Source organism: Xenopus laevis, chromosome 4L, assembly GCF_017654675.1.
Source record: "Xenopus laevis strain J_2021 chromosome 4L, Xenopus_laevis_v10.1, whole genome shotgun sequence".
In the NCBI taxonomy this organism is placed as follows: Eukaryota; Metazoa; Chordata; class Amphibia; order Anura; family Pipidae; genus Xenopus; species Xenopus laevis.
The window spans coordinates 3,063,867-3,085,233 of record NC_054377.1 but is presented as its reverse complement, the minus strand read 5'-3'; the positions used below and the strand labels follow the sequence as shown (position 1 = coordinate 3,085,233).

The window sequence follows — 21,367 nt, the reverse complement described above, 5'->3', positions numbered from 1 at the left end:
GTTAGTATGACGTAGAGAGGGATATTCTGAGACAATTTGCAATTGGTTTTAATTTTTTATTATTTCTGGTTCTTGACTTTTTAGTTTAGCTTTTTATTCAGAAGCTGCAATTTCAGCCATCTGGTTGCTAGGGTCCAAATTCCCCTAGCAACCATGCATTGATTTGAATAAGAGACTGGAATATGAATAGGAGAGGCCTGAATAGAAAGATGAGGAATAAAAAGTAGTAATAACAATAAATGTGTTGTCCAGGAGGTATAGGGTTCCCATAAGGCCTACTACATATACAGTTTCATTAAATATTAGTAAAACAGCTCGACCTTTTGGTGAACAGCAGATTTTTGCCCCAAAATTGTCTGAAATTGAGGAAAGTCACTGGAAAATGTGAGAATGATTAAGAGGGACGGGAGACTGGGGTACGGAGCCCAAAATCTGGTAACTCCCGACTTCTACACAAGTCAGTCCCATTGCATGCTGGGTATTGTAGTCTTACATAAAACTTTGCAGTTGGGGAAAAACTACATTACCCAGCATGCATTGGGAGACACAGGCTCGGCAAATTAGGGAAAGAAAAAACTTTGGCTGCTTTCCAAAGTACAAACCATCCAAAGACCCAAAAAAGTAGCCCAAATCTTTACTATGACTTGTTTATACTTTTAAAACCCGTCTGGGCTTTAAATTAGTTGCCCAATTTGGCTGTAAAACCGCCAACTTGGCAGCCCTGCATGCCATTAGGGGAGGGTCTATGACATGGTGAGCAGTGATTGGCCGATAGGGAATCCTGCCCGGTTTTCCTAATTTGGAAGCTGGTAGTTTTGACCCGGACAGCCCTTCAAAAAAATGGTTGTCTGAGTCAAAATCGGACAGGTGGCAAACCTATTAGGGACCCACAATATACAATATATATATATATATATATCCACACAATATAACACTCACAATACAAGGCTGAAGAATTTGGCGCAGTCTGTACTGAAATTGATTAAATCAGTCCCGTAGCATCAGTTTCTATGATGAACCTCCCTTTCTGCTAATGGTTTGATGATTTCCCACGCTCCCTAAGCTTCACTTCCCAACAGCAGCCCAGAGCCCACTGAGCATGTGCAGTGCCGCTGACTCACAGAAGATGGGGAGCTGCTGAATCATTATGATTATGGGGCTATGGTACCCCTGGGCTGGTACAGTAAGTTCACTATATAAACTATAGAGGCTTTAGTTCCCTTTTAAACCATATTCTTAACAGATTCTACAGTAACAAATAGCAGCACCCAGGCGCCTCCTCATTACTCCAAGGGAAATGGACCCCACTAAGCCCTATAATAAACAGCTGATGGTGAGGAATGACTCCGTACGGCACCATCTTATTATTAATTATTAAATATATATCCCAATCCAGCGTGTTTATACTGCGCTCCTACCAACATCTACTTTGTGCTCCTTCCCTGTTATTAAAGGGGACCTACACCCCAAACATTTATTTTTGCCCAATGGGAAGTTGCTTAAAATGATATTTTTCTCCAATCTCACTGGGTTTCTAGTTATGTGTGAATGCCATTGCTATTGTCTCGGTTCTCTGTAGCAGAAGTCATTTCATTCCCCAGGACTGTTGTTCAGCTGCTACATTGTTGCTACATTGTTGCAAGAGTCTGAACCAGCAGTGCAAAGACATTAAACAGCCAATAGATCATTGAAAAGCATTTACATGTAAAACCAGCGAGAATGAGGAATGAATCTATAGCAGACAGTTGCTTAGACTCTCCAAGCTACCGAGCGACACAAACACGGATGAACGGGCGACAATTTTTAGGGTTTTTTTTTTTTTGCTGCCGTAGTTGTTGTTGTTGTTGCCGATGCATAAAAAAACATATGTTTCCCATCCAGAGATGATTACGGAGCAGCTGAGGTACCAAAACAGCAGATGTGAAAAAATATTTCTAAGGATGCGCCGAATCCACTATTTTGGATTCGGCCGAATCCCCGAATCCTTGGTGTAAGATTCGGCCGAATACCAAACCGAATCCTAATTTGCATATGAAATTTAGGGGCAGGAAAGGAAAAAGTGGAAAAAATTATTTTGTGATGAAAAGTCACGTGATTTCCATACCCGGCCCTAATTTACATATGCAAATTAGGATTCGGATTCGGTTCGGCCAGGCACGAGGGTTCGGCCGAATCCGAATCCTGCTGAAAAAGGCCGAATCCTGGCTGGAGCCCAAAACGAATCCTGAATTTGGTGCATTCCTAAATATTTCATTCCTCTGCTTTTCCCGTTTGCCGACTTTTTTTCGGAACTTATTTAAAGGGAGAGTTCACCTTTTACCAACGTATTTAACCCAAATATATGAGCATTGTTTTCAATAATTTTTATTTTTTGGTTTTGTTTTTATAATAAATTGGCTTTCAAAGTGGGCGCTACCGGCCTGTCCATCGTCTCTCTATGTGCCATTGTTCATGAGAGTTATTTAGCTTGTTGTCATAGGGACAGTTCCCCTTTAAGTTCTTCTAACTCTTTCCAGCTTTCAAATGGGGTCACTGACCCCATCTAAAAAACAAACGCTCTGTAAGGCTACAAATGTATTGTTATTGTTACTTTTTATTTTAGGGGACTCTAATATCTGGGGCCCATTAAAATCAACTGTAAACTACAACTCAATAGGGGCCAAAGGGAAACAGAGGGGGGTCCGAAAGAAGAATTCAAAAAGAACAGAAGTAATAAGTAACCTCAAGGGGTCGCAACATGAGACTCAACTAGCAGTTCCCCTATAAGTTACCTTTTAGTATTTGGCCTATTCAAAGCAACTTTTCAATTAGTCTACATTATTATTATTTATTTTACAGTTTTTGAATTATTTGCCTTCTTCTTCTGACTCTTTCCAGCTTTCAAATGGGGTCACTGACCCCATCTAAAAAACAAACGCTCTGTAAGGCTACAAATGTATTGTTATTGTTACTTTTTATTCCTCATCTTTCTATTCAGACCTCTCCTATTCATATTCCAGTCTCTTATTCAAATCCGTGCTTGGTTGCTAGGGGAATTTAAATGCTAGCAACAAGACAGCTGAAATAACAAACTGGAGAGCTGCTGAATTTAAATGCTAAATAAGTCAAAAACCACAAATAATAAAAAATGAAAACCAATTGCAAATTATCTCAGATTATCCCTCTCTACATCATACTAACAGTTAATTTAAAGGTGTATACACTCTAAAATATCCTGGAAACCACATCCTCTATACCAACCGTGCCCGGCATTTGCTATTTTATTTCTTAATTCCAAAAAGTCTTTTTTTTTTTTTTTCCTGCAGAAATAATCAGGGAATCAGATTAGAATAGAGAAGGTGCATTAAGCAGAAATTGAACAAGTAGCCGACCATCTTGATAATGGGACAATTTTCAGGAAGAATGCAGCAATTTTCTCAAATGAATTATGTTTTTGCTGCGAGGGAATGTGTGGCCTTAACTCTTCAAGAGTCATTCCAAGCAGCTTTCCTTTATAAAGTCATTAAAAGTTATCTTTATCCTCTCTGCACTGCCCATCCTGACTGCATGAAATATGTAGCAGAAGTTCTCCATTTCCCACAATGCCTTGCATGTGTCCCTTCTCCTTCATAGGTCAACGGCAGTGCAAGGCATTGTGGGTGTTGGAACCTTGGCTGGAGGAGGAATCGGATACAGTGGTACATGCAGTCAGGATGAGCAGTGCAGAGAATAGAAAGGGATAAAATAACGGCTCAGTGCAAACCCAATAGGATTGTCTAGTATTATATAATCAGTCAAAGGCACAGGATGATTTTGGATTAAAGGATAAGAAAAGGGAAGATAGTTTCCCATCAGTGGACTACAGATCCCATGAGCCTTTGTGAGGGAAGGGTTGATAGGACTAACAACTAGTTCTGCTGGCTGTAACCAATGAAATATGAGAGGGCTGCCGTCTAGATACTCCTAGTAGCCCACCCTTCAGACCAAGAAAGTAGAGTGACTACCTGTTCTCCTTGTGACCCCTGCAGTGCAGCCTCAAGTTCACCCAACAAGGGGGATCCAGTCTCATTTTAGGGGACTCCAGTATCTGGGGGGCCCATTAAAATCAACTGTAAACTACAACTCAATAGGAGTCAAAGGGAAACAGAGGGGGGTCCGAAAGAAGAATTCAAAAAGAACAGAAGTAATAAGTAACCTCAAGGGGTCGCAACATGAGACTCAACTAGCACCCCCTACTGGTAATGAATAGTCCACCTTAAAGGGGTGCTTCTTTGTTAAGTAAACTCTAAGGGGGTTATTTATCAAAGTCTGAATTGATCTCAATATTTTCTGCTACAAAAATCTGCTCGGGGTTTTTACTCTTATTTATTATTACATTTTCCCGAAAATTTGCTTTTCGGGAAAAAAATCTGGGGCATTGCTCAAAACTCGGCCCACATGAAAAATTCTCCCATTGACTTATATGCAACCTCGACAGGTCTGAGATGTCGGATTTTCAGATTCAGACTTTTCCATCTTCAGGGTTTAATAAATTCCGAAAAATGTTTGATTTTTTTTAAAAAGTCTTTTTTTTTTATTACAAAAAAAATCACAAATTCTTCGGAATTTATTAAACCCTGAAGATGGAAAAGTCTCTGAAAATCCGACTTCTCAGACATGTTGAGGTTGCATATAAGTCAATGGGGGAAGTCCCAATGAATTTTTCATGTGCCCCGAGTTTCGAGCAATGCCCCAAAGTTTTTGGCGTTTTCGGGTGAAAATTCTGAAAAAAACGTTGAGATTGCATATAAGTCAATGGGGGAAGTCCCAATGAATTTTTCATGTGCGCTAAGTTTCGTGCAATACCCCGAAGTTTTCTGAGTTTTCTGATTTTATTTAAAAAAAAAACACAATTTTTTTTTTAGTATTTTTAAATATTTGCCGCCTTCTTTCCAGCTTTAAAATGGGGGTCACTGACCCCAATCGAAAAAAACAAATGCTCTGTAAGGCTACAAATGTATTGTTATTGCTACTTTTTATTACTCCTCTTTCTATTCAGTCCCTCTCCTATTCATATTCCAGTCTCTTATTCAAACCAATGCATGGTTGCTAGGGAAATGTGGATCCTAGCAACCAGATGACTGAAATTGCAGCTGCTGAATAAAAAGCTCAATAACTCAAAAACCACAAATAATAAAAAATGAAAACCAATTGCAAATTGTCTCAGAATATCCCTCTCTACATCATAATAACAGTTCATTTAAAGGTAAACACCCCCTTTAATATTTGTGATCCAATCCTGTCCAGATTGAGGCATAACCAAGTACAACTCCCAGCACCTTTGTGATCTTATTGAAGCCAAAAACCAAATAACCAGGTCAAGGAACGGTTCACTTAATGAAATGAAATATATCACTAGACATAGATATTATTATTATTATTATTATTATTATTATTCCCTGATTGTCCATAACAGTAAAGAGCAGCACATTCAGCTTCATTTTAATTTGAATTAATTACATTTTTTTCTGCCTCTACTTTTGACGGCTGTAAAGCTGCAATGATAACAGCTGTTTAAGAATGGAAACGTCTATTTCCCCCTCGTAATTCATTATGAGAACTTTTTATTCGTTTTCCTTTATTGCTCATTTACCTTAAAGAATCCGTGCTTCCGGTTGCGTTGTCCGAGCCACAGACTGCTTCCCGGCGAAAGATTGGTGTCTGGTGGGTCTATTACTCGCTCATAAATCCTGCAAAAGATCAACACCGGATTCAGTTGATAGAGTTTATACAACATTCAGCCCCTGCCCCAGTGGAGCTTGCAATCTAATGTTAGTAATCAGGAGATAATGAACCTTTAAACACACATATACTGTAAATATGCATTGATTGACCATTAATTAGTATTTTTATGTACTTACTCCTTTCTATTCCCTGTAATAAGATGAGTTAGTTTAAATAGAGATAATAAGCTATGTATAAACAAACCACCCCTCCTCCAAGTTACAGTGTGTCTCAGGCTTTCAGATAAGGAGGAGTTCATTATACAATAACAACGTTTATCTCCTCCTACGGCTGCTCAGGGGAAAAATAATAAGGTGGAAAGTGACATTGCTTTCAGTTTTAGTTCCTTTAGTTTTAGCGCTGTAGCTTGATTGCAAAAACGTGCCCCATACCGACTCCTTGGCACTGAGAATGGCAAAAGAGTACATTTTGGGTCAGTGCAGATAAGGTTCAACAATGCTGAAGATATTTTATCAAAATATTGTCATTGATGAAAAATAATATTTTACTATTATAATCAAATTTGGAATTTTAAAATGAATTATTCTTAATTGTAATTTTACTATAATAAAACCCTACAGCAACTGAGCTGTGCCCTGCACATTCCTTCTCTGTATATTTGTATTTATACATATGGGAGGAGGAGGTGCCATATTGATTCCCTTAGACAGTACAGTATGAGGGTATAGCTTATTGTGTGCCAAGAACATTCCTTCTCTGTATATTTGTATTTATACATATGGGAGGAGGTGCCATATTGATTCCCTTAGACAGTACAGTATGAGGGTATAGCTTATTGTGTGCCCAGAACATTCCTTCTCTGTATATTTGTATTTATACATATGGGAGGAGGAGGTGCCATATTGATTCCCTTAGACAGTACAGTATGAGGGTATAGCTTATTGTGTGCCCAGAACATTCCTTCTCTGTATATTTGTATTTATACATATGGGAGGAGGGAGGTGCCATATTGATTCCCTTAGACAGTACAGTATGAGGGTATAGCTTATTGTGTGCCCAGAACATTCCTTCTCTGTATATTTGTATTTATACATATGGGAGGAGGGAGGTGCCATATTGATTCCCTTAGACAGTACAGTATGAGGGTACAGCTTATTGTGTGCCCAGAACATTCCTTCTCTGTATATTTGTATTTATACATATGGGAGGAGGGAGGTGCCATATTGATTCTCTTAGACAGTACAGTATGAGGGTAAAGCTTATTGTGTGCCCAGAACATTCCTTCTCTGTATATTTGTATTTATACATATGGGAGGAGGTGCCATATTGATTCCCTTAGACAGTACAGTATGAGGGTATAGCTTATTGTGTGCCCAGAACATTCCTTCTCTGTATATTTGTATTTATACATATGGGAGGAGGAGGTGCCATATTGATTCCCTTAGACAGTACAGTATGAGGGTATAGCTTATTGTGTGCCCAGAACATTCCTTCTCTGTATATTTGTATTTATACATATGGGAGGAGGGAGGTGCCATATTGATTCCCTTAGACAGTACAGTATGAGGGTATAGCTTATTGTGTGCCCAGAACATTCCTTCTCTGTATATTTGTATTAATACATATGGGAGGAGGAGGTGCCATATTGATTCCCTTAGACAGTACAGTATGAGGGTACAGCTTATTGTGTGCCCAGAACATTCCTTATCTGTAGTTTTGTACATGGACGTACTATCACAACATGCCTCAAGCAGCTTCATATATCTAAAGAATGGTGAGAACTCTTTAATATAGTAGTAGAGAGAGAAGCATTAAAGGAGCGGGGGAGAAACCCACATACACAGAGGCACTGATAGGACATATTACAAACACCAATGAGTAGCCCTTCAGAGACAGCCTGCAGAGGGATTTGGGACCTTGCTTCAGAAATTCCAATCTCAGAAATAGCTCGGAGCTGGGAGAGTAATAAAGTATCAGTAGATATTTCATTACAGAATGAGATTGGTTTCATATTGTGCTACAATGACTACAATGTTTCCAAGTTTCCAAAATATACAGTCAAAAAAGTATGGCCCCAGCAACAGAGAGCCCTGAAATAAACAGAGATGGGCCAAATAAGTAGACAAGTTTAGGAACTTATTGAGTAAATGTGATTGGCTCCTGCCTAAAAATGTGCAGAAAATAGGGATTGGTAACACTAGATAGGTACCTAATATATAGAGACAAGAGGAAAGTGTTGGAAGGGTTACTGTCTGCTCTCTCTCATTTCCCTACAGAAATAGGGATTGGTAACACTAGATAGGTACCTAATATATAGAGACAAGAGGAAAGTGTTGGAAGGGTTACTGTCTGCTCTCTCTCATTTCCCTACAGAAATAGGGATTGGTAACACTAGATAGGTACTTATATATAGAGACAAGAGGAAAGTGTTGGAAGGGTTACTGTCTGCTCTCTCTCATTTCCCTACAGAAATAGGGATTGGTAGTACTAGATAGGTACCTAATATATAGAGACAAGAGGAAAGTGTTGGAAGGGTTACTGTCTGCTCTCTCTCATTTCCCTACAGAAATAGGGATTGGTAACACTAGATAGGTACCTAATATATAGAGACACGAGGAAAGTGTTGGAAGGGTTACTGTCTGCTCTCTCTCATTTCCCTACAGAAATAGGGATTGGTAACACTAGATAGGTACCTAATATATAGAGACAAGAGGAAAGTGTTGGAAGGGTTACTGTCTGCTCTCTCTCATTTCCCTACAGAAATAGGGATTGGTAACACTATATAGGTACCTAATATATAGAGACAAGAGGAAAGTGTTGGAAGGGTTACTGTCTGCTCTCTCTCATTTCCCTACAGAAATAGGGATTGGTAACACTAGATAGGTACCTAATATATAGAGACAAGAGGAAAGTGTTGGAAGGGTTACTGTCTGCTCTCTCTCATTTCCCTACAGAAATAGGGATTGGTAACACTAGATAGGCACCTAATATATAGAGACAAGAGGAAAGTGTTGGAAGGGTTACTGTCTGCTCTCTCTCATTTCCCTACAGAAATAGGGAATGGTAACACTAGATAGGTACCTAATATATAGAGACAAGAGGAAAGTGTTGGAAGGGTTACTGTCTGCTCTCTCTCATTTCCCTACAGAAATAGGGATTGGTAACACTAGATAGGCACCTAATATATAGAGACAAGAGGAAAGTGTTGGAAGGGTTACTGTCTGCTCTCTCTCATTTCCCTACAGAAATAGGGATTGGTAACACTAGATAGGTACCTAATATATAGAGACAAGAGGAAAGTGTTGGAAGGGTTACTGTCTGCTCTCTCTCATTTCCCTACAGAAATAGGGATTGGTAACACTAGATAGGTACCTAATATATAGAGACAAGAGGAAAGTGTTGGAAGGGTTACTACCTGCTCTCTCTCATTTCTCTACTATACAATGACAATGGAAGTCACATGTGGTGCTAGCAGGACAATAATGAACATATTGTGGAGCCCATGGAGAATAAAACAAGGTGTATAACCCCTTTAAATGTGAATGTGCCTATGACTGATCACAAATTCAGAGCAGGGAGTGAGCGGTTAATCCATCACAGCTAACACTGGGGAAGGTCACCCTGCTGTTCTATAACAGGACAAACCATCACCAGGCTCAGTCTATTAGAAGATGAAAATTGCTAAAAATGCAAATTGAAAGCAGCTTTGCAGCCCCCAGAAGCGTAATAATAATAATACGCAAGGTAGAGAAGCATCAATGCAGGCGCATCCTTCACCCTTCAAATAAAGAGACACTGATTTTCCGATCGGGTCATAGAAATTCCATCTCATACGAGCTCCTACTGTGTTTCATTTAAATGCAATATTTGCTCGATTTGCAGGAGGGCCAACAATACTGGTCGACATTAATGGGACAGGTCTGTATAGGTTTGTACCATATTATAAGGCCACATAGTTGGTTTCTTTCTGAGACATTATATATAATTCAAGAGGATGTTAAAAGGTCCAGGGTTTATGCTCTTGGTTGGCATTTTATTCCAGGCAGCACTTACCCATCAAGCACAGCTATAAAAAGGCATTCTGCAGAGGGTACTCAAGAGAGCACTTAAGGTCGGAAAGGGCACAGAATAAAAAGTCAACTTTAATACTATGACTGAAATTCAAAGAAATAAAATATGGCAATTTTTTAATAATAAACACAAGGCAAGATCAAAAAGATCAACTGTATCAGTAGGTGGTGCCTCCATTCAGTGTGAGGTTCCTGAGGCAGAAGTTCTGTGGGAATGAGGACTAAGGGGGAGACTCTTGAACGTCTACCCCAGGCCAATGGATAGGACCCCCTTAAGTCTAGAAACAAAACACAAGACCTAGGCAAGACCAAGTGCAACAGTACAAAACACCAAGACTAGACCAAGTGTAACAGTTTTCAAGGCAGAGTCAAGATCAAGGGTGACCGTACACAACACAGAGACAAAACTGATAGACGATCAAGTGTAAAAGTGTATAACAAGACAAAACCACGTGTAAGTGCGCAAAACCAAAACAAGACGAAATCTGAGACAAAACCAAATGTAACAAGGCTGAGGGGGTTATTGTGGATAACAGACTGTGCAACTCTAGGCAGTGTCAGTCAGTGGCTTATAAAGCTAATAAAGTATTGTCTTCTATAAAAAGAGACATTGACTTGAGGAACGAAAGCATAATAACGTGCTTTCTGCCCTTGGGATGCTATTAATGATCTTGGAAGAGTGCAAGTAAACGAGTAGAAGGAATGGATCCATTAAACTATCAAGGGGAGACAAGACCAATTGTAACAATGCAAGACTGATAACAAATGTAACATTAAATAGCACAGAGACAAGAATAATGTAACAATACTCAAGAGTAGTGATGGGCAAATAAATTCGGCAGGCGTAAATTCGTGGCGAATCTTGCCACCATCTAATAAATTTGCGAAACTGCGGCAAAACATTTTGGACGCGTGCCAGAAAAGTCGCTCATGTCAAAACCGTCGCGCGTCAACATTATTTGGACGTCCATTGACTTTAATGCCAGCGTCAAAATTGACTCTAGCGTCAGAATTAACGCAGATGTCAAAATTCGTTTTTGCCCTTACGTGAGTTTCGCAGGAAGTATACAAGGCAAGATCTAGTGTAAAACAGAGAAGACCAAATGTACAAGTATACAAGACAAGATCGAGTATAAAATAGACAGGATCGAGTCAGGGACAAAGCAAACAGACGAGACAAAAACATAGGTAACAAGGCCGAGGGGGTTATTGTGCATAACAGACTGTGCAACTCTTGGCAGTGTGAATAAGTAACTAATAAAGCTAATAAAGTATAAAAAGGGACATTTTTGTCTATCATAGATCTCTAGTTAGACCTCAATTGTGAAGTTTGGGGCACCTTTCCTCAGGTAGGATATTCCTGAGCTGGAAAGAGATGTGCAGCTAAACTGGTAATAGGAATGGAGAAATAAATCTATAAGAAAAGGTGCCGTTAATAGGGGCTTCAATGATTTGTTGGACAGGCATTAGTATTTAGGCAGTGGCTTAACTAGATATTACTGGGCCCCACAGCAAATTATTTTCAAGCCCCCAAACTGTCTAGAGGTTGACCTGTATTGACCAATATATATTGAAATTGTATATGAATTAGAGCAGTGATCCCCAACCAGTAGCTCATGAGTAACATGTTGCTCTCCAACCCCTTCAATGTTTCTCCCAGTGGCCTCAAAGCAGGAGATTATTTTTGAATTCCAGGCTTGAAGGCAAGTTTTGGTTGAATAAAAACCAGGTGCACTGCCAAACAGAGCCTCAATGTAGCTTGATAATCCACATAGGGGCTACCAAATGGCCAATCACAGCCCTTAGTTGGCACCCCAAGAACATTTTTCATGCTAGTGTTTCTCCCCAACCCTTTTACTTCTGAATGTTGCTCATTGGTTCAAAAGTTTGGGGATCCCTGATTTAGAGCCTCATGAAGCCCCTATACCAACTGGGCCCCCCCTGCAGCCGCAGGGTCTGCTTCCTCTGTAGTTACACCCCTGTATCTAGGGTTATAGTCAGGGTCAGGCTGGGGTGATGGGGCACCAGGTTAAAACCTGATGGGCTCTGCCGACCCAGACCCGCACCCGTCTACTACCACATGGGAGACTTGCCTTGATACCATGACTACATGTGAATTTTACAGTAGTATTTTATTACATTACTCCAATTACCTAACAGTGTAAGATAAAAAAAAAAAGCAATTAAAGACAAAACAGAACTGTATTTGTAATGGTAGCCTAAAAATTGCTGAGTTTATGCATATAAAAATGTAAAATTCTGTAATGACCTTGCTCCTTTACATGTAGGACTTTCCAAAAAATATTCCTGTGCTATCCACTTGTTAATGGGCGGCTGTTATTCTCTGGAATCAATAAACTGTAGCTAGAAGGACACTGAGAAAATTTAGTGGGAGTCAGACGGAACAGGGAACGGATCCAACGCAGTCATTTATCCAATACTATGCGCTTGACTGTGTTGTTTTTTTGGGGGAGAAAAGCTGGTTTTATGAGCCATTTGACACTTGCAGATGTTCTCATTAGTGCGTTTTATCCCTGCAGTAAATTTGAAGAATCTACAGGGAAACAGCATATTGTGACATTAAATTATCATCAAAAGAAAGAAGAGCTTGTGCCTAAACCCCTGTGCGATGCTGAGTGAGTTTTATAAACTTCATTGACTGTTTGGTATTGGATTGGTTACTTGATGCTGATACTTCAGTCAGAATTGCTGAGAACCACTTATCAGCTTTTGCAGCAATACCATATTCCAAGGAGTTGTAATAACTTGCGGTTTTCTCTGCATGCTCCCCCTAGTGGCAGGATGCAGAAACTATAAATAATCTATAATATAAAAATAATCATTGAAAAGATTTATCTTTCATAAAGTTTCCCTCTGGGGTGGGTTTTGAACCTATAAGCAAGTGGGCTCAACCAATTTGACATTTACAATGAACAAGTGATTCCTGAAGGCAAAAGAAGACTCCAAAGGGTTCATTTACAATTGCAGGTGCAAGTCAGGCTGCTCTACGACGGACACAAACATTGCACATATTGATGGAAATCCTTAAAGGTACACTTTGAGGTGCCAAACTGGTTTGGTCATGCCAGCAAAGAAGTAGAATAGGAAGCCAATAATATGTTCTTAAGCTGTTGTAAACAGCCAGACTGAGTTCCAGTAGGTGCTTCATCCCCTCATCACCAAGTGCTTCCCAAATACAAATCTCAGAAAACTCAATATTTTTCAATCCCAGGTTTGTTCATCTTCAAAAAAGACCCATCAAGACAAAGTAGAGATGCCCGTGAAAAATGGTGTTCAGGTAAGTCCCACCAAGACAAAGGGGCCATGTGTCCATGTAGATGCCAATGAAAAATAGTTTTCAAGTAAGTCCCACCAAGACAAAGTGGCTATGGGTCTATGATGATGCCAATGAAAAATGGGGCTTAAGTAAGTCCCACCAAGTCAAAGTGGCCATGGGTTCATGGAGATGCCAGTGAAAAATGGGGTTTAAGTAAGTCCCATCAAGAAAAAATGGCCATGGGTTCATGGAGATGCCAGTGAAAAATGGGGTTTAAGTAAGTCCCATCAAGACAAAGTGGCCATGGGTCCATGAAGATGCCAATGAAACATGGGGCTTAAGTAAGTCCCACCAAGACAAAGTGGCCATGGGTTCATGAAGATGTCAATGAAACATGGGCTCAAGTGAATCTATAGGAGTCATTAGTATACACAAGTGCAATTTTCTACGCATATCACCACTATTTTAAGGACACAATTGGGTTGACACAAATTTTGTACAATTTGCATCTAGTGGAGATTGTCATTTCTGGAGCTCATGTTTAGTAGGATTCCGGTGCTAGGTGCTAAGGCAAACATGGGGAAGTGTAGGAGGATGGAGCCCTTTGGGTACTTAATGAATTGAGCTTGAAGGACAGTTAGGGTGCATTCTTTGAGGTTGAGTGGGCGCTCAACAAAATTTGGGGTCAAAAAAGAAAGTCTGAAAACTCTTGCCATAGGATCTTTACCATTAATAGCCAGCCAATCAGAGGACACTGTGAATCATACAGTGCTTTCTAAATGCATTCACAAAAGCCAAATTGTGGACCCGAGAGGCAGAGACCATAAAGTGAAGTCTGTTGCTCACCCAAATGTTTACTTTTCCACCTCGATACATTTGTGTTGCGAATCAATCTCCAATACGGGCAAAGTCAAGTGGGACATTTCACTAAATAATTAATTTTAGGGTATTTGTTCTGGCTCCTCAAAAGAAAACCAATTTTCCTTGTGTAAATTTAAATGGGCTTCCGCGCTATCTCCACTGTCAAGTCTTCGTCCCATCTGCGAATAAAATGCAATTTAGATAACAACTTCTGCCTTTTTTTAGATTGCATAACAATAATTAAACAGATTTTGTAGATTTTAGAATCGAACAAAAAAAAGGGCTTTGCCCGCAAGAAGAGTTGGTGGAATATTAAATGGCAGAAAGTGACATCGTCAGCGGAATGAGGTTTTTCAGGCGAAAGTTTAATCATTTAAAGCTTCCAGCATAAATACAGTGATTTCCGATTCCATTCGCGATAAGGACAAAATTAATGGATGGCCGCGCGTTTGATCATCTCGAGTGCATGAAAGGCAAGAATGGCTTATCAGTTTGCAAATAGAATGAATAAAACACCTACATTTCTACTGAAGTCACACCGGTTCCTTGGAGTTTCAATGGGGATTAAGTCGCTTAAAGGCACACTAAGCTGCATGTTTCTTTTATAGGTTTGAAGAAAATATAAGAAAATAACGCGCAGAGATACTTCACTTATTCTGCTTCCCGGGGTAATTAAAGGATTTGTTACTGATCCAGGGAAAAGCATTGAATGACTTCTTCATCCCCCATTGTTCCCTCTCCCAAAGCCACCATGCAACAGATTAACTATGGTTACTACTGTATTTCCTTGTCCTGGGGTTCTGGGGTCATCTATATGTATTTACAGAGATCTTGGGTGCAGAATTATTCTTAGTATAATGCACACAAGGTATGGGGCAGGAGGAACGCCTACGTGCTGCCCCCCACCTTGAGAACTGAACAAAGTGCAAAAAAATATATGTATAGGGCCCCCACCTGTCCAACATCCTATTCTATAACCAAGGGCATTTATATGAAGTTGCCCCTCCCTTTGCTGCTATAACTGCCCTGGTGCTTCTGGGAAGGTTCCCACTAGATGTTGGAACATTGTTGTTGGGAGTTGCTTCCATTCTACCACATGAGCATTAGTGAGGTTGGGCACTGATGTTGGGGAACAGGTTCAAAGTTGGGGTTCCAGTTCAGTCTACTGGGGTTACGTTGGGTTGCTTCCAATTCATGCCATAGTTCAGTTGGGTCACTCCTTCTATGGGTACTATAACTGCCCCATCTCTTCTAGGAAGGTTCCCACTAGATGTTGGAACAGTGTTGCTGGGAGTTGCTTCCATTCAGCCACAAGAGCATTAGTGAGGGCACTGATGTTGGGGATCAAGCTCACAGTTGGGGTTCCAGTTCATCCCACAGGGGTTCAATTGGGTTGAGGTCTCTGTGTAGTCAGGTTCTTCCCATCTCAGCAAACCCATTCTGTACAGACCTGGCTCTGACATTATTTCACTGGAACAGGAAAATACCTTCCCCAAATTGTTCCACAAAGTAGGAAGCATGGAATTGACAGGGATGTCATTGTAGGGTTGTCCTTCACTGGAACCAGGGGTGCTAGCCTGAACCATAAAAACAAGCCCTGACCATTACTCCTCCTCCATCAAACTTTACAGTGTGTCATAACAAAATTTAGGATCTCCAGGGTCCAACAGCACTGATACACTGAACCCCAACCATGCATCCTTGGTTATAAACAATACCCCAGGCTGGATATTGAACAGAAAAGATTCTTATAATGTACCCTGTTCCCCAACGCAGTAGAAGGAGAACTACCTAAAGGTCATATATGGTGATAACCATAGTGAGATCTTTTTTTTTTTTTTTTTAAATTTGAATTTTTTATTGATTTTCAGAAAAATATTAAAACGGTCCAGCGAAGACTGGGGAAAAGGAAAAGAGAGAGAGAAGAGCGATGAAGACAGAGAGGTAAGTAACAGTGGGAGGGGGGGAGGGGGGAGGGGGATTTTGGGAGGGGGGGGGTTTGATGTGCATCCTGCAGTGAGGGGTTCAGAAGTAGTCCAGCACTAATGACCAAGCTGTGCTCTGGCCTTTAGAGGTTGGGAAGTCCATACCATCAGGGGTATTCTGGTATAAGACAATGCTGTTTCCATTTTGTCCACAGCTCGTGTGCCTTCAGATTTTTGGCGATTTGCACAGGGGTTGTAGCAGCGTACTTTTCATATAAGAGATTGGTGTCTATTAGGCGGATTGTAGTGTCTCTATCGGGTATTTCCGTAGATTTCCAGTGCCTTGGTATCAAGAGGCGAGCTGCAGTGAGTACATGGAAGGTCAGTTTCCTTGTTTCAGGAACAAGATCTTGTAGTCCCAGGTTTAAGAGTGCTAAGGCTGGTGATAGGCGTATCGGTACCTTGAGTATGTCTGAGAGCAAGTCATTAATCATTTGCCAGAAGGGCACTATTTTGTGGCACGACCACCAAATATGTAGCATGGTGCCTTTCGCAGTATTGCATCTCCAACATTGGTCTGACACAGTGGGGAACATTTGATGTAGTGTTGAGGGTGTCCTGTACCACCTGAAGAGTATTTTTTTTTTGATTTTCGATATGATTGGTGCACTTGGTATATTTAGCGGCAATATTGGCTAATTGGGACCATTTGGGTAGCGGCAGCATTATGTCTAGGTCTTGTTCCCATTTTTGGATATGTATCGGTTTTGTGGGCCCAATATCCGGCATGATGGCCCGATAAACGTTAGATAGTCCTTTCTTTTTTCCAACACTATTGAAGCATATGCGCTCAAAGGGTGTTTGAGGTCTGGATAGGCGATTTATATGTGGCCCTAGGAAGTGTCGGATACGTAAGTATTTATAGAAATCCTGTTTAGGGAGGTTAAACTCAGTTTGAAGTGTCTCATAGAGTTTTAAGTCATTATTGGAAAATAGCTGTGCTATGTTTGTGAGTCCTAGTGCTTCCCAATTAGCTAGGGAGAGGTCAGGAATTTCCATCTCTAATATCTTGATAGTAGAGTTTTTTGAGGGGAATATATGAATGTATTCGTGTTTCTTCAACAAATTCCAGATTTTCAAAGCTGTCAGTGTAGTGTGGAATAAAGAGGCTTGGTCAATCTTGAGCGAGGGAGACTTGGACCACATTAGTTGCTGTAGCGTGAGTGGATGAGCCTGGTCTTGTTCTATCTCCAGCCATTGCTTGTTGTCGCTTGGTAGGTTCCATAGGGTAAGTTGCTCTAGTATTGTAGCTTTGTAGTAATAGTCAATACTGGGTACCCCAAACCCTCCTGATTTTTGGTGGAGTTGCATTATACTGCGTTTGAGTCTGGGCTTCTTGCCACCCCAGATGAACAAGTCTATAATTTTTTGCGATTGTATAAGAAAAGTTCGTGGTACAGTGATTGGGAGGGTCCGGAATAGGTATAGGAATTTGGGGCAATAACATCATCTTGATTGCTGCTATTCGTCCCAGCCAAGAGATATAAGAGGAACTCCATTTTTCCAGTTGGGTTTGGGAATCTCTCAATAGTTTTGGAAAGTTGCTGCTGTAGGTCTTCGCTACTGTATTACCTAGTTCTATACCTAGATACGAAATAGTGTCTTTTCTCCATTGAAACGGGTAAAGATGTTGTAGTTCAGTCTTAATATCTGTTGCGGTATTTAGTAGGAGGGCTTGTGTTTTACTGACGTTGAGCTTGTAGTAGGACACCTGGCTGTAAGATTTTAGCACCTGGGTAAGTTTTGATAGGGATAAAGTCGGGTTCGTAAGGGTTAGCATAATATCGTCCGCAAAAAGCGCTACTTTATGTTCTGACTGAGAAGAGGATATACCCGTGATGTCGGTCTCGTCCCTTATCGTTTTCGCCAATGGCTCCAGAATTAGGTTAAAAATGAGTGGGGAGAGTGGGCAACCTTGTCTCGTGCCGTTAGTGATGTGGAAGGGTTGAGAGAGAAATCCCATGTTGGTGACTCGTGCTGTCGGTGTGGAGTACAATGCTAGAATTGATTGTAGGATCTGACCACGAAAACCAAAGGCCTGCAGGGTATTTTCCATATATCTCCAGTGGACTCTATCAAACGCCTTTTCGGCATCCAGGGCTAGTAAAAGTGCCGGAGTTTTTTGGCGTGTAGTTTTTTCAACTAAGGAAACAAGTTTTCTAGTATTGTCCGCCCCATGTCTCCCCACAGTGAAGCCAGATTGGTCTTTATGAATGATGCTCGGCAGAATTTCTCTAAGTCTATTCGCCAACACTTTCGCATACAGTTTGATATCCCCATTCAACAATGATATTGGTCGGAAATTAGGGCAATGATTCGGAGTCTTGCCCGGTTTGGGGATAGTCGTTATTGTAGCCTGTATCATTTCATCTGGTATGTTACCATGCTGACAGAAGTGGTTAAAGAGTTGCGTTAGTTGAGGGATTAGGATGTGACTGAAGGTTTTATAGTAGATAGCAGATAGGCCGTCCGGGCCTGGGGCTTTCCCTGTTGGGGTGGTCTCGATCGCCACCTGGATTTCCTTGGGCAGGATAGGGGCATTCAATACGGCTAATTGCGGTGGTGATACTTGTGGGAGGTTGGCTCGGTCCAGAAAATCAGTAATAGCTTGTTGTACTGGTTGTGGAGTTGACACGTCATGGCGTAGATTATATAGAGATGCATAATATTCTGCAAACGTATCTGCTATCTTCTTGGGATTGGTGATTTTTCCACCACCTTTGTCTATCAGATGATCTATGGCTTGTTGCCTCTGTTTCTGTTTGAGAAGGTTCGCAAGCAATTTGGAGGCTTTATTGCCTTTTGTGTAATGGGTGAGGCGTAACCTTTGAAGGTGGTAATGCATTTTAGTCAAATCGATCTCACACAATTGTGCCCTAACCGCCCTGAGTTGTTGAGTGGTTTGCTTGTTGGGTTGCGCCTTATTTTGTGTTTCCAGATCCAGTAGCAATTTCGTTAGTTCTTGCTTTTTCTGTTCCCTCTGTTTTTTAATGATTGAACCAAATTTTATGAGATGTCCTCTAAGAACTGGTTTATGTGCACACCAAACTATAGGCGTCGGGACCTCACCAGTGGCATTGAGGGCAAAGTATTCCTGTAGTGTGCGAGAACAGTGTTGAGTGATATCTGTGTTGAGCAGCAGTGATTCATTTAATCTCCAGTGCGTAGTGAATGGTATGGCTTCATTGAAGTTACTGGTCATAGTTACAGGTGCGTGGTCAGTCCACGATATCAGCCCAATTCGTATATCAGTAACAGCTTGAAGGGTGTCTTTGTCTGTAAATATGTAATCTAATCTAGCATATCTTGCATGTGAATGAGAATAATGGGTATAGTCTCTGTCTGTTGGATGCGAAGATCTCCAGACATCAAATAGATTATGTTTATGTAAGAGATTCTTTAAATTTAGGGCATGGGCGAGCATTTCCCTTCTAGGCTGGTGGATGTTTGCCGAGTTGGTGTCCATGGCATGAGCTAAAGGAATATTGAAGTCGCCCCCTATTACGACTCTGCCTTGTTTCAATCTATTCAGGGTTCGAAAGAAGGTACGGTAAAAGTAGGACTGTTTTGTATTCGGGGCATAGGCCGATGCTACTGTATAGATTTGATCATGTAGTTCGATCACTGCGATGATGTATCTACCCTGTGGATCTGCTTGTTGTTTGAGTATTCGGGGTGCGACAGAGGAATGAAACCAGATCGCAACTCCTCTCTTCTTCACGGGACCATAGTGAGATCTTATATGTGGCCAACGATATTCCTAAAAGACCATCTGTGTGGTCAATTATTTGCTGTCCTATCTACACTGTATATATTGCTGGGAAAATAGCAGCTTGACTGATATGACAATTTTTTCATATACCTGTGACCTTGGTATGAGATGAGTTGTCTTGAACCAAAAAAATATGAATAAAAAGATGAAGGTACAATATGGAAGTGGTCATAGAGTATGAGAAGAGGCTTAAGAATGGATCCCATTGGTTGAATCAGTAACAGGGTTTAGAAGTCAAACTGGAAGATCTATTGAAGAAAGAAGTAATAGAGGGGGAATGACTCTTGGGCTGAAGTAGTTTCTATGATGTGACGGAACAATGGAGACCTGGCACAGAGACTGTTTCTATGGTTAACATAACAGACCCGATGGTTTCTAGGAATAAAAGTCCACTTAATGTTCACACAATCAATTAGTCTTTAATGTCCACTACTCAGTCCTCGGGAGTGGACATCAAGAGCCGCATTAGACGGGATCTAGAGACGCAATTACCAACAGGGAAACCTGACGAGAGAAACTAAAGCACTTAATAAAAGTGTTTGTCCAGCGACCATTCCTTCTGCTCAGAGTTATTTCTGTTTCATTGTGTTCCCATTATATAATAATGACTCGGCTAATCCCGGGCTCCTGGGCTCGGCCACTAATGGGTTAGAAGTTTTAGCACTCGCAACTCCCATGAATCTATTTCACTTTTAATGCTATCGGCAGTTTAACGAGAGACAAAAACTACTTAGGTGAATTTACTGTCACAATTCTCTTCCTTTTTTATCATGTTATTTTAACCTTAAAGGGGCAACTTCCTAATCCAGCTCAAGTACACAGAATGTCTACTGGGGGTTAGGGACACCCAAATTCTACAATACAAGACTAGTCCAATTCCCAAACTGTGGAGATGGTCACCCCAAGGTAGTGGCTTAGATAGGGGCCCAGTAGGCAGGTCATATCTGGGGAGAATACTTAGCTGCTCTCCTTGATATCCCTGGAAGCCCATCTTAAAGGTCAATTTTTGGGTGAACAAATATCTTATGTCCTAGATCTTCTTGTACCTACAGCTGAATTGCAATGTTTGCAAACTTGTTACTAAGCACAATTCAGCAGGAACAGTCCCTAAGTTTGCTCATAGTCTGTACAGAGAGATCCCATAAAACTATGGCAGCATAGGTATTCCCCTGTACTAAGCACAATTCAGCAGGAACAGCCCCTAAGTTTGCTCATAGTCTGTACAGAGAGATCCCATAAAACTATGGCAGCATAGGTATTCCCCTGTACTAAGCACAATTCAGCAGGAACAGTCCCTAAGTTTGCTCATAGTCTGTACAGAGAGATCCCATAAAACTATGGCAGCAAAGGTATTCCCTGTACTAAGCACAATTCAGCAGGAACAGTCCCTAAGTTTGCTCATAGTCTGTACAGAGAGATTCCATAAAACTATGGCACATAGGTATTCCTCTGTACTAAGCACAATTCAGCAGGAACAGTCCCCTAAGTTTGCTCATAGTCTGTACAGAGAGATCCCATAAAACTATGGCAGCATAGGTATTCCCTATACTAAGCACAATTCAGCAGGAACAGCCCCTAAGTTTGCTCATAGTCTGTACAGAGAGATCCCATAAAACTATGGTACATAGGTATTCCCCTGTACTAAGCACAATTCAGCAGGAACAGTCCCCTAAGTTTGCTCATAGTCTGTACAGAGAGA

The 21,367-nt window shown here is 40.9% G+C and overlaps 1 protein-coding gene across 7 annotated transcripts in view; it reads right to left on the bottom strand.

Moving 5' to 3' along the window:
- The window catches only part of nell1.L (neural EGFL like 1 L homeolog), a 318,833-nt gene that overhangs the window by 197,466 nt on the left and 100,000 nt on the right, over nt 1-21,367 (bottom strand). For all 7 annotated transcript variants that reach the window (XM_041589242.1, XM_041589240.1, XM_041589241.1 and 4 more), the window contains 1 exon segment: nt 5,612-5,708. In XM_041589242.1, coding sequence (XP_041445176.1) covers nt 5,612-5,708 — 97 coding nt within the window.